Here is a 14,142-nt window from a genome sequence, read left to right as displayed (position 1 = left end):
GTGTTGTTTGATGAGCAGTAAGAGTCAGACAAAGTCATGAATGTTTTATTTGTCTAGCTTGTCATGGCCCTTCAAGTTTGTTGTGGCGAGATATTAAATTACATACAATATTGGAGTACAGTACTTCATATTACAAAAATATACCCTGGGAGGTTGCGAGGCAGAGGTGTAAGTGAACATCACATCGTACAGTTGCTACATGGCACCTCAAGGCTTTCCATACTCAAACTAACCTTCCCATCAGGCAGATGGAGTTGGTTTCTATGACCTTTTAATGCTTAAAAATGAGGTACAAAACAAAAGGATAGCGACAGTCCATCATCCTCCGGCCCACAGCCTCCCTGCTCCTCTTCACTTCCCGAGGGCCTTGTCCAGGTTGGTCTTGATGGCATCCAGGAAGTCTGTAGTATTGACGTAGTGCTCATTGAGCTTGCAGCTGCGAGGAGGAAGGCAGAGGGCAGGACGCAGTGTAAGCAAACGCCTTTGAACATGCCGCCGACCATGAAGGACTTCAGACATTCCTCTTCAGGCCAGTGCAGCACTCACATTCTGCTTTGGCATATGCTAAATGTACTTCAAAACACTTCAGCTTGTAGAATAAAAACATATCGGCCCTTTCTGCCAAAGTCTACTGTATGACCTTGATGTGGGAAAGATGCTGCTGTGGTATCCAAATGCCACCTTAGCAGAGCTAATATGAATACCTGCAAATAAACTGGGTAATCCTCTGGAACTGCAGTGCAGCGCTAAAGCCTCTTAACTTAAGCAGCTTCTATATGGTCTCGGCCCTAGTTTGTACAAAGCCAAGGCTCAGTTTCGATGGTGCCGGCAGATTTGGTGGGAGGATGTGTGCAGTTACTGGCCATTTTAAGGCAGTTCTGTTTGACTTACACTAGTCAGTGACTGATAGCACAGTCCAGAGTGGGTTTTGACTCCGTTCTCCCAACCACACAATAGCAATGTGCATGTGACCACATTCTACTTGCATTTGTCTCTCACACGTTTGGCTTAAGACTTACTTAGCGAGGCCATGGATGCATCCAGCAAGGTCCTTGGTCATAACTCCACTCTCCACAGTCACAACACACACCTTCTCCAGGGTCTGAGAGAACCTATGCAAGACACAGTAGACCATGAGTCCAAACGGGAGGACGACGACTCATCCACATCAAATGCAACGTCAAGGAGCTTCACTGTCTCCAGTTAACTCTTCCTCAACAGCAGGAATCAAATGAACTGAGATTTCATTCATGCGCTGCACTGTAATGTGTTTGCTGGTCTTTCCACTCTGAGGTCTCCTTTTTAAAATGACTATTTATTCACTAATATGTAAAAGCTGAACGTACGCAGCATGCCTGTACGAGTCATGTAACTGCTGTGGCAATCTTTAAACCTGACAAGCCAAATTGTACTCAAGGTTTATGTTATAATATTATACCCCAGAACAAGCTCAAGCCTGAAATGTCATTAGCTCAGTCGAAAGTGTCCACTAACTTGATCAGGTCAGTGTTTCCGTCCAGCTTGCCACGATGCTCCAGCCCCCTGGTCCAGGCGAAGATGCTGGCGATGGGGTTGGTGCTGGTTGGTCTGCCCTGAAGGACAGCAGGACATCATGAGGTTCCATTACAAACCTGTGTGTTTGTTTACAGTTCAGGTCCTCAGAAGACCTTAGGTGGCAGGGTGTTTAATCCAGGCCGGGGAAGTTTGTATGTTATATGGTGTGCCCTGCAGGTCAGGTCAGGTTGGGGAGCATGCGCTGATAACACCCTGTTGCCACACCCACCACATGGGGAACCTCCTCAGGATCACGCCTGGCGACGCCACAATTGCCCTGCACTTAATATGTCCCTGTTTGTTTGAATGGTTTGCGTGGCTTTTTCAGGTTAAGTGATTGGCGGGGAGAATACGTTTGTTTAATCACTGGGAATATGGCCATGATGATGACTCACAAGAAGCATGAGAGACAAATCCAGAGTCATGTTCTTCAGGCACGATTGACTCTCTGATACTACATCCTCTTCTAGCAACTACTGGAAGCCTTGGTGTGTGAAGGCCGCACCTCCTGTTCTGCAGCCTTTGGTGAAAGTCGTAAAGAATGTGTGCGTATCCCTCACCTTCTGGTGCTCGCGGTAATGCCGGGTCACTGTGCCGTGAGCAGCCTCCGCCTCGATGGTCTTCCCGTCGGGACACACCAGCACTGAGGTCATCAGGCCCAGGGAGCCGAAGCCTGCAGGGACAGGCCGTGTGCATCAGAGGACCACAGGAGGTTAACCCTACAGTCTCGGGCATATTTCTCAGCTAGGATGGCTTCTCACTGGATGCTCCAGGTGCTGATCCCATGCTAACTGGCTTCTCTGTGGCTCAGGTAAATGACTTTAAAGGCCCGAAAAAAAGCACTTATTTTGGGCATTATCCTGACTGATTTTTTTCCCCCAAATAAAATATTTACAGTAATGAAGATGAATCTATATACATAAAAATAAGGAGTAAAGTCCAGTTCCTCTGAATTTAGCTCTCCAACCACTTAGTTAGACATCCATCCATTTTCTGAACTGCTTGTTCTATATTCATAACTCCAACTCTATGGGGATGATGCAAAGAATAAGCCAGGATGGGGTGCCCCCCCCCCCATAGGGGGGGGCACATCATTCATGCACACACAAGAATTTAGTAACTCCAGTTAACCTCAGCATGTTTTTGGACTGGGGGGGGAAGCAGAGTACCTGGATGAAACCCCACAACACCACAGTGAGAACATGCAAATTCCACACACACGTGGAGCCGGGGCGGAGCTAATCACTGCACCACCATGTCACCCCTAAGCTAGCAATCCTAGTAGACATTTCCCACAAGGCAGCAAAACAGCAGGGGCAGATAACATCTAAAAGACCATTGCCCTGCGGGGAAGTGATCGTTTACACAATGCCTTTCACGGAAAGGGGTGTGTGAGTCACCCTTGCTCACCCTGAGCTAGGATGTCTGACTGCACATCTCCATCATAGTTCTTGCAGGCCCACACAAAGGCCCCAGAGGACTTCAGCACCTGGGCCACCATGTCGTCAATGAGCCGATGCTCATACCAGATCTTCAGCTTGTCAAAATCAGCCTTGTAGTTCCTGACGGCAGAAAAAAAAAATTAAATTAATTTTTACTTAAAATGCAACTGATAAGTCAATAGGGTCGCCTAGTCAACTCATTCTGCCTAAGCTGGCCAGAGATAGTGATTCAGTCTTTTCTCCCTTCCTTTTATCTGCTCCAGAATATATTCAAGGAACTCACTTCTCAAAGATGTCCTGGAAGATGTCCTTAAAGCGACCATCGTAGGCCTTCAGGATGGTGTTCTTCGTGCTCATGTAGAGGGGCCACTTCTTCTGAATTGCATACTGGAAACAGCTGTGTGCAAAGCCAGTGATGGACTGTAGGGGGCACAAGAGGTCTCACTCAGAGCATGTTCACACACAGGCGGAGCAGAATGAAAGCAGACAAAAGGCGCATACAATTCACATCACCATTGCCAGACAGACAAAGGGGGGAGGGGATAAGGTAGCATTTACTTTCAGTTTGGAGCATGCCCAGTACAAGCACCTGAGTGACTAGGAAAAAGCCCCTGAGGACTTGGTGTGCCATGACTTTAAACTAACAGATATCATGACAACCTCTGGTTGCACAAACCAAAGGGTCGACCCCCAGTGCCAAAACAAACAGGCACGCCACACCCTGTGCAGCGGGGTCTACTGCCCTGCCCCCCACCCCCTCCTAACCACCCCATCAAAATATTTAAAAGCGAGAACAATGTTCTTTATTGCATTCTGGCAGGTTTTAGACATCAGAGGCATTACTGGTATTGCAAAATTCAAAGTCACGTGCTCAGATTGAAACACGTATGCTTAATATTGTTTCCTAAAAACAAACTTCCTGAACAAACATAACGTATATATGTTTGCGGCCATCACAGCCTTGTAGTTGTGAAGACACCCGTCTACACTCCGTGGACCATTCAGTCTCCTAAACTCTGCCTCACAGACTTTTGAGACTGTTTTGATTTTTAGATCAGACTCAGGCTTAGCTGGTGTAGACTCCTACCACCAGGAGCAGAACGTGAACTACCATGAATCTGTCCAGAAGAAAAAGGCAGCTGAACAGCAATCTAACCAACAAAATGAAAAGTTACAAAGTACACTGAAGCTTACACTTGGAGTTGCATGCTGTGTCACTTAACACATCATAATGGCAGATATTCATTGCAGTTACTGACTAATATTTACAATTCATCAATATTCAAAGTTTGCAGCACCAAAGCTAAAGCCATAACTACTAAAATAATGGAGATAATTTTCCATAGTGGAGGACGAGGGATTTTGTCGACTTCACTCATTCACCAATTAGAAAGGCCACATCATGTTTTTAATTCATTATTAAATCTATCATTGAATATTAAATCTATCTATGGCAATAACAGAATGAAAAACATTGTGATGTCATTCCACTAATCTAAAGGTTTCACTGCTTCAGATCATCATATTACCATTTTGCAACCAGACAATAATCATTTTGAATAACCACAGGCAAGACTTAAGCAAACAAACTGCTTGACATTCCTATAAAAATCATATTTCATCTTTGCTTGTTTGGGTCTGACAAGTTCTCAGCAAAGCTGATCCCAGAAGTAAGGGTTCTGCTTGTTAAATTTGGCCAAAGCTGCCATTCACTGTTAGTCTATTCCAAAGGGAAGGTACCGTTACTCTCTGCTCACACACACACACACACACTTGCCTCATCAGTGTTGTACATCCCCATGCCGCAGCCCCCACCAGGGAAGTCAAACACCTCCCATTCCTTCGCTTTGCTCCCATCTGAGGGAGAGAACACGATCTTGAATTTTCCTGGTTGATCCACCACGAAGTCTGTTGCTTTGTACTGTCAGAGAGAATAACGGAACAAGAGTGCAAAAGTAAAATATCTGCGCCAGCTCATCAGAAAGTTTTGAAAGATAATCATTAAAAACACAACAAAAGAAGAAATTGCTAGAACATGCCTGGTCACCAAACGCATGTCTGCCAATGGTGATAGGCTGGGTCCAACCAGGAACCAGGCGGGGAATGTTCTTGCATATGATAGGCTCACGGAAGACCGTGCCACCCAGAATGTTCCGGATGGTTCCGTTGGGGCTTTTCCACATTTTCTTCAGTTTGAACTCTAATGGGAAATGGAAGACAGATGTCTGACCTTACTGCAGTCAAATTGTTAAAGTTACTCTAGACTATTTAGGAGACCCTTTCTAAACATACCCTCAACTCTGGCCTCATCGGGGGTGATGGTAGCACATTTCACAGCGACATTGTACTTCTTGGTTGCCACGGCTGAGTCGATGGTAACCTGGTCGTCCGTTTGGTCACGGTAAGGCAGACCCAAGTCAAAATACTTCAGCTCCACATCAACATTGGTCAGGATGAGCTGTTGGGTAAAAAACCTTTGTTAGAATACTTCGTCTGAATATTACCATGGATCATTAACAGATTTCACCATATAAAGAAAAATTAGTTGCTGTCAGAATGGCACTAATGTATTCCCCTGAAAGCCCCATCACCCCCTCCTCTCCCCATCTAATCCATACCCCTCCCACACCCCCAATCTCTACTTTCTCTAGCCCCTATACACACTCTCTCTACCTCTCCAAAAAAATCTTTATTAAGAGCCAAACTTTGTGTGATTTGTCCCAATGTAATCAGATTCACCACATCTGCACTTGTCCTTTCGTGTGTCACCACTATGTGGCGGTGCTTCAGTTTTTGTGCAATTTCTCTCACAATTTTATCAGTTCCAGATATTCACCCATACAATGCACTGCAAAGTTTGAAGAGGAGTTGGCTTTTTGAATTATCATGATAATGAGATTTGTGTCTGCAGCAGTGGAAGACCAGTCTCAAAACCATATATATTCCCCATCTGGGAAATACAATGATTAATGATTATCTAATGGCATATGTATGTTTCAGGTACAATGATTAGAGGTGAAATGAGTTTGTGGATATTTCCAGAAATGTTTCCTATCAAACGGTCAAAGTTTTTTTAACAGGTGGAAGAATGCTTCATCAAAAAAGTAAGGAAAAAACAGAACATTCATATCACATATCTTTTAAATGCCAATGTATCATCTCAAGAACCATTTCCATGTGAAACCAAAGTGTGCCAGTTCTAAAAAAATGTCTGACAAAGTACTGTGCAAAAAAGCACCACCCTTAGGTTGATGAAAGGAACTTTTCTGCTTCCCAAACCTAATAGACCTCAGTGTATTTCTCATCAGCTTCTATCTAGTAGGTGTTTGGAGAGTTATGGATTGTGATGTGTTTTAAAACCCACCAGGTATAGCAGGACCTCACTTAGTCTTTCCAATTATGTGCACGCTTGGGTATTCCTGACCCAAAAATGGTACATTTAACCATTCAGAACATGAGTTCAGCTATCAGGCCAGACCAATTCACTTGTTTGCCAATATTCTTTTTAGGTTTTGATGAAAAGCCTTGATATATTGCAAATGAAAGAGCCAAGAGATCTCTTATAGAATAAAGCAATAATTGACTTGTAAATACTGTTCTTATGGATTCTAGCTAATCCTGTGTACATACAGTATATAAGAACATCCATTTTTTGTTCCGATTATTTTATTGCGCAAAAGGAATGTCAGTCGCACAATTATGTTTTTTTGGGAAATATGAAGATTCTAACTGAAGATTTTTCATGCTGAGAGTGGCAACCATAGTGAGGATTGATAGTCTGACTGACAATAGCGTGTCCCCAGTTAGCCAAACAGCACAACACGGTGAAGAAACACAGTGACTTTCTGAAAACACTGACTGATGCAGTTTCTTCCGTGGGTGGACAGGCGCTGGCATTTAGGGACAGGATGAGAGTGGAAACGCGACAACAAATGGAAACTACAGGGAGTTTACAGATGCACTTTTCCGCTATGACGATGTTCTGGGTTTTGTTGCTGTGTTTGTGTTGCACATGTAACGTCGAGCAAAACTAATGTAAAGCTATGGAGCCTACTCAACAAGTAATTCCTGTAGTTTCTCTTGTATTCCTATATTGACTGCATTTCAGGAGACGGTACATCTGTTGCAAACTGTTAAAACATTAATTTTCTAAACAGCAGTTCAGGGATATTGGCTAAATAGGACTACAATAGACTGAAATTAACCAATGGAAAATGTTTACAGTGTAGTGAATATTTTAACATTTACTATAAATAGTTACAGTAATGAGTAATATTACTGGGGGGTCTTTCTAGAGTTTACTTCACCAATAATTTGGTCAGCAGCCGGCAATGCTAACAAAACAGTTAAAGAAATGAATGGACTACAGAGGCCTGTTACTGAGGGGGGGGGATTTCACACTGCTGATCACACCAGCGATGAGTCCCACTGTTCTGCCTCAGAGCCTGGAGGCACTTCCTCCAAGCTGCCTTTACCACCAATCATTTCCAAGATGGTCTTTTTACTCAAGTTAAGGAGAAGTCATTGTGATGTTATGTCGGCTCCTAAAACCGGTTACAGAAGCACGACTTCCCCCTTGGCAGCCATGCAGGCAGGTTTCATTTTCCTGACGATGTTTACCGGTGTTTTCTGAAATGCTCTTGATTAAGCAATCAGGTCAGTCAATGACATGCTTGCGCTGTTTTGGATACCAGCAAACACACACACACCCATTTAACTGCATACTCAGTTTCTCAACAAACATGATCATCTAGGATCTTCAGCAGTATGACGCAAAAGCGGCATTTAATTGGATGGCTGGGGGAATGGGGGAGGGTCTTTACGGAGACTCCGGGTCAGAGCACCATCAGTTCAGTTCCTGGATATCAGCTGCAAGACTACAAGCTGCAGACCTGAACTGTGATCACCCAGACCCCCTCAGCACCTTCTCCTTGATGAACTCCCAGATGATGCGTGTCATTTCGTCCCCATCCATCTCCACCACAGGCTGGGCCACCTTGATGCGCCGGTCAGCATCTGCAGTGGGGGGGGAGAGGGAGGGGGGGGGGAGAGAGTGTCAGGTCTCATCCTGCCATGCCGGCTGATCGTGGTTACATCACTGTCACTTCTGAGAAACAGTAAGGAACTCCATGCTTACACATACTGCTGACCTTTTTATAGCAGTCGATTATACTGGCATGCTAGCCAAAGGCCACTGTCACAATCCATAAGAACATCTACCATGGTCAAAAAAGGTCTTCTTTGGCCATTCATAAACAGCAATGTCTTGACTTGAAAGTAGATATTTGCAAAATTTTACTGTTAACAGAAATCCGCATGCTTTCGGAGCTAATGAGTACTACGTACTAAGACAGGCTGAAACTTCTTAGATTGGTCATGGTCATGGGGGACTAGGACTGGGACTGGGACTGGAGCCTAGCATAAACCACTAGGCCACGCATCCTGCAAGGGAGGCCAGCACTGGTTAATGTCCCAGAGTTACATGATTAAAAGCCTTTAAAAAAACAAACAAGATTCACTCAATGAGAACTGAACAGAAGCAGAGCAGTGATGACAGCCCTAGGATTAAACTAATGTCAACCAATAACAGAGCACAGAGGGACACAAACAGGAAGCAGAAGTGAAAGGCTTCCTGTCAGGGTAGCCCAGCTTACTGCCCGTGGCCACAGGGAAGCAAGGCAGCCCATTTCTATTCCATACACGACGCTGGTGGTGAACAAGACACTGGGGGGTGGACACCCCCAGCAAACAGACTGAATGACAGCGGCAAAGCTAAATCTGTCACCTTCCGCCAGCAGCCGCACAAGGAGGGTGCGAATTTAATCATACCACAGCTCCTTTCAAGTTAATCAGCTTGACTTCATTTTACACGAAGTCGACCATATAAAAGGTTTCACTTTAGCTGACTTGGTATACTTGCATTACGGCCATATTTCTGCAGAACCTCTTTGGCCTTCTGCTACTCAGTCATTCAGCAGGTGTCTCCTCCTCAAACAGGAGGGAGGAAAACACGCAACTTGTTCCTCAAATCTGTTTAGTGGCTCAGTGCCACAGAGCTCTTTAAAGCTAACCCCCGCCCCCCCCCCCCCCACACCAGCACGCTGTCATTTACAGAGGCTCAGTGTGAATGAGTTGCGTAACCAACTCCGCTCAGCCAATGAGGTTGCAGAGCAGGAGAGGGGAACCTCTTTCTCAACCACTCTGAAGAAGGGGGCCCAGCACAGTGACCTAGATTCGGGGTGGGGGCCAGGCAAGTGACATTGAGCTTCTCAGTCATTGGCAGAAACACCCCAGGGTAGGCTGGGAAGGCAGCTTCAGAGTTCACCATTACTAATAATAGTACACACAGTGACCTCTACACCCACTCTGCATGACATCCATTCCCATCTGTGAGATCAGATCAACAGCTGAGAAACCAGCTCCAAACAAACCGAGAAAATCGAGTTTCCCAGTGGCATGCATATCACGAGTTTGTGTTTACCTTTCACGATCCTAGATTTGAATTGTCTGCTTCACTCACAGTTCAGTCAATTTGCGTAACCTTGACACACCACGTTAAACTTCTACTAAATTTTTTTACATGGCCGACCTGCATCACAGAGAAGCACTTAGCAGTTAGCAGAAGTGCTAACTGACTTCAGGAGCCTTAATGAAGTGTGACGGTGAGCCATGAAAGAGCTCGTTCAACGCGTCAGGAGCGCATCAAAAGGCACGTGGATCTAATGGAGATCAGCATTCGAAAGATCGGAGAAGCAGGGTATTTATGCAGCGTGATACACCAGAAGCCTGTAACATGCACACGCATAAGCATGCACACACATAAGCATGCACACACATGCAGCTGTACCCGTAACTCAGGTCTGGGCCTCTAAGCACCGGAAGCATGGCGTCTCACACCGCTATCGCCCCCACGCCCCCACCCACGAGGTCGGCTTCACTCACCCGCCTGCCTGATAATCCTGCATTAGTGTTTGACGCCGCTTCAGAAACAAAAGCAGGAATTTCACAGAGCAGCTGGTCACAGCCATGTCGGACTGGCGTATAGCGGTACTGAACCAGGACAGACCGAAACAAAGTCCACCATTTACACTTCAAATAAATCAAATGCAATTTATAAATGGAGTAGCAAAAGATGTTTCCCATTCCTTTCTTTTTTTTTTGGGGGGGGGGGGGGGTGATATGCATTCAAATATATCCATGCTGGAAAATTCTTTCAATAGTTGAGCAATTCTTTCAATAGCATCCACTGAGGATAAAGCGGCATTCAGTTAGTTGACTTAGTATTTAGTAACTTAAAAACATGGAAGATTATCAAGTGTCTTTATAGTACATCTATAAATATCAAATACAAGCATAATACCACGGAGTTAAGTATGGCTATAGTTGCTCAAGATTGATATTTTAAATGTAGTGGGACAGCAAAAGTAATTAAAACTGCTGAAAGTGTGCCTTGAGACCCAATATATCATGTGACTGCTGTGTTGATGGGTCCCAAAAAAAAAAAACAGGTTTATAGTTTTCTGACAGAAGCCTAGCACAGCACTGTAAGGGCTTGGTATGGCTGACGATTACGTGACACTAATGTTCTAATGAATTTCAGCTGTAACATTTTATAGTCATGATAAGCCAAGGAGGGAACGGGCATCACGCACAGGAAGGGTATTACGGTGGTAATTATTGAGGTGGAGGAGATAGTGTTATCTTAAGATTTCTCAGTTTTAAGATTATGGGAATTATATAAAAAAAATACTGGAGTGCTAAGACAGGTTTTACAAATTATATTAAATGTACTTTTTAATGTATAAAAAAGGTTACTGAAAGTTATTGAAAGTCATTTTAGTTTAACTATGGATGATGTTCAACCCTCAACAACAGGGTGTGAAATTACACCATCTTTACTAATATAGCAAGTACTCACATTTCAGTTGTAGTTTTTAAACCGGCGCAAACAAAAGGTGTAGCTGGAACAAGGAACCTTTCAAGGTCAGTGATGTGAAAGTCCTGCACTGAGCATGTCTACCACATATTTACTCTGGTCACCTGGACTACTACTATCAACACACTGCGCTAATCTTGGCCTGCTGACTGTCATCTTATTTGTCTTAAGCAAGAAAAGCTTTAATCAGGTGAGTGTCATGAGATGTTCAAAGCTTAAGGAACGATGTCAACCTCAAGCACCTACAAAACAAAAATTCTGCAAACACTCTTGCAGTATTATTGATTACTAATAATACCTCTGTAACCGTATGATCTCTAACACTTTAACTAGCGGATTTCACGTTAACACTTTACTTGACATGGCACAAACAAATGGTATTACACTATTACTTATTAATTAACCACAGATTAAGTCTTAGCTCCATACTGATCTCATGTTAATTCATTGACATCATTAATGAATTGGGACGTTTTATCTCAAACAGTTACTATATCTGTTCTGTAAACCTTTGTGAACTACTGAAAGAACTACTGAAGGAACAAGTAATGAATAACACAAGCTAAATACATCTCATGTTTGTACATAATTAATAAATCGTGACGCATATTTTATCTCAAGTAGCAACTATATTTGTTCATTATTTGCTCAGAATCTGTACTTCAGTAGTACCTGAGTAATTACTAAGTATTTGTGCCCCTTCAAATGTTAGTGATTTCACTTAGGGAGGTTTGGTGTTCAAATATTAAAATTTCAATCAACTGAAGTATCTAAATAATATCAGTAAATGTACTGTTCTCCTAAAGGTCTGGTTTGCGCAACCTGTCCTATCGCGTGGTGGGGCTGGTGCCATGCATTTAATTGGGGAATAAAGCCAAAAGACAAGCAGAAACCGCAGGAGGTGTGGATCGTGGCTACCACCACTAATAAATCCTGAAACCGAACATTATATAATGACAGATGAGCTCGTGCACCACAGGGGAAAACCCTGTGACCTTTAACCCAATAATGAGGAATCGCGGGAAAAAAACGAACGCTGAAGGCGGTTAAGGGAATAGTCTCCATATATCTTGATCATACTTCCAGCACTTAAAAAAACAAAAATCAATAAACTGCTGAAAACGGATTTACAAATTAAATTAATTAAATCGATTTTCAAAAAATGGCACGTTATGTATGGTTTATATACATTACATATACACAAGGTTTCCGGCTACAAATATACAGCTATATTTATTTTAAATTGCCCTTATTCTACTGCATTCCAGCATTCGTACACGTCCTCAGGCAGCGCTGCAGCGCCATTCACAAAATGATCACTGAATGACCTTGACGGCACCGCTCGCCACACATCGCCTGTTTGCACAATGAAAACGGCTCCGATAGTGAGAAGCGAGAGCAAATCGAGCCCCGAATCAATGTCAAAAACACATAAGTGCTGCCAAGTACGATGGAGATTATGACCGGTCTGACTGATCATTCAATGACCGGGTGTCAAGCAGCCTGGCAGAACCTCCCTATCCGACAAAAGGCCAGCGTTTCCGCTTTGTTAACAATTAGACTTGCGACTACAATTTCAGATATTTAGATATCGGATTTTATAAACTGACTAACATAAATCGTGGTTATTTAATACAACCTACAGGCGGTCGTTAAATTTATAAGGTTTGCCTTATTCGGCGCAAATACTGAGGAGAAACTGCGATATTTCTCATAGCATATTTCGATATGTAACGTCATGGCATGCAAAGACGTAACTTCAAGATTGTAAACTGTGGACAAGCTGTCGATCTGTCATCTGAACGCGTGTCCGGGAGCGATTAAGGTTCAGGATCGAAGAACTGAACGCGGGCAGAGAAGTTAACAATGGGGATGGAGTATCCTCCATAGCCAGCCTTCGGGGCTTTCTCAACCAGGTCTCGGCGACTATCTTCGCCAGCCTACAATTTACTTTCATTATCCGTTTATGCCGAACTTCACAGATGAAAGTCGTTCCTGATCTATGTCATGGACAAAAAATATTTGTATGTATTATCAACGAGAGAGAGAGTTTCTCTACCGGTACATACGGCCGCGCTCCCTCGATCAAACAAAGAAGCAGAGCCGGTGACCGGGACTCGGTGGGACTCAGCAGATCCCATTTAAGCGGATAGCTGGAGATACACTCGCCCCCCCCGTTGCTCGGCAACTTGACGTTACTGCAACCAGGTATCGATTATGCGGAAAAAGCAAGGGCGTTATATTAAAACGCATTTTTAACATAGCATAAGATATTAAATTGCCGAACAGAGATGTATAATAAAATAATAAAACAGATCCGGTACCGAGATGTTTCTTCTTTGATATTTCCATTCAATATTATAATAGTGGGTATTACATAAAAGACATCGCGCTCTGCCCCAGTTCATTTTGGCTGCCTATAAATAACTCAAGATCCCACACCGCAAAAATGAGGGCGATCATCGGGGAAACTCACAGCTCCTCTTCTGGAGGCTCTGGCAGGACGTGGCGGGCGCAAGCACGGCGGGGTTTTTAGAAACAGCCGCGGCGGACCGAGCGAGGGAACTGAGGACCTTCAGATAGCTTGCCATCTTTCGCTGAGATGAGTGGTAGCTGCAAGCCGGGATGCGCTCCGAAAGCAGAAGGGCCGAGTCTGCAGTGCCGCGCAGCAATATGTAAAGCGCCTCCCCTAAGCAACGCGTCTAGCCTACGTCAGCGTCCTATTAAAGACATGGATGACCGTTGTTTAACACGACAAGAGCTCATCGCATTTCGCTTAGCCAATCAGGGGCGAGTGCGCTGGCAGCTCCAAGGCGTACGTCCTACGTGACTTTCACTGAGAAATTTTCGTGCGGCGTGTCCGACCTACAATCCTCAACAGCGCATCTTGCGGCAAATTCGTCGTGTTTTCGTAGCGAAGCAATTTGCCTATTTGCTACAAATACATATTTGCCCCAAATGAGCCTTCCTACATCAGTGTGTGAATAACAGCGTTGCGGTTGTAATAAATTGTGATAAATGATGGCGGCGAGCAGTTACAGCCCCAGAAATAACCCTGTCACATTCTGTCCCTCTACCCGCGAGTAAACTTCTAAATTTAGCCGCGGATGGTATCCATACTGGGAGAAACGGTGGGTCAGATGAGAGAGTTTAATTATGGAGGCGAGACAGTGGCAGTGTTTCACTGCTCCATCTCCGCAGCAGTGTCAT

The 14,142-nt window shown here is 44.1% G+C and overlaps 1 protein-coding gene across 1 annotated transcript; it reads right to left on the bottom strand.

Annotated features, from left to right (window-relative positions):
- Window positions 1-31: 31 nt before the first annotated feature.
- On the bottom strand, window positions 32-13,624 carry idh2 (isocitrate dehydrogenase (NADP(+)) 2). Its single transcript, XM_023815394.2, has 11 exons — window positions 13,409-13,624; window positions 7,921-8,012; window positions 5,289-5,454; window positions 5,036-5,196; window positions 4,774-4,917; window positions 3,280-3,416; window positions 2,965-3,116; window positions 2,115-2,227; window positions 1,495-1,592; window positions 1,020-1,112; window positions 32-436 (listed from the first exon to the last, which is right to left on the bottom strand). Exons 1-11 carry the CDS (start codon window positions 13,521-13,523, stop codon window positions 352-354), a joined length of 1,356 nt encoding a protein of 451 aa, XP_023671162.2. The 5' UTR covers window positions 13,524-13,624; the 3' UTR covers window positions 32-351.
- Window positions 13,625-14,142: the final 518 nt, after the last annotated feature.

The sequence above is a fragment of the Paramormyrops kingsleyae genome, chromosome 13 (genome assembly GCF_048594095.1).
Source record: "Paramormyrops kingsleyae isolate MSU_618 chromosome 13, PKINGS_0.4, whole genome shotgun sequence".
In the NCBI taxonomy this organism is placed as follows: Eukaryota; Metazoa; Chordata; class Actinopteri; order Osteoglossiformes; family Mormyridae; genus Paramormyrops; species Paramormyrops kingsleyae.
Note: the sequence above shows the minus strand (reverse complement) of the source record. Positions and strands in the feature narration are given on the sequence as shown.

Excerpts from the sequence above, each read along its gene's own strand:
- idh2 (XM_023815394.2), bottom strand. The coding sequence starts at position 13,523 with ATGGCAAGCTATCTGAAGGTCCTCAGTTCCCTCGCTCGGTCCGCCGCG. Across the intron at positions 5,455-7,920 it reads GGGAGTTCATCAAGGAGAAG|CTCATCCTGACCAATGTTGA; the intron begins GTGCTGAGGGGG and ends TTTACCCAACAG. Across the intron at positions 4,918-5,035 it reads GACATGCGTTTGGTGACCAG|TACAAAGCAACAGACTTCGT; the intron begins GCATGTTCTAGC and ends TCTCTCTGACAG.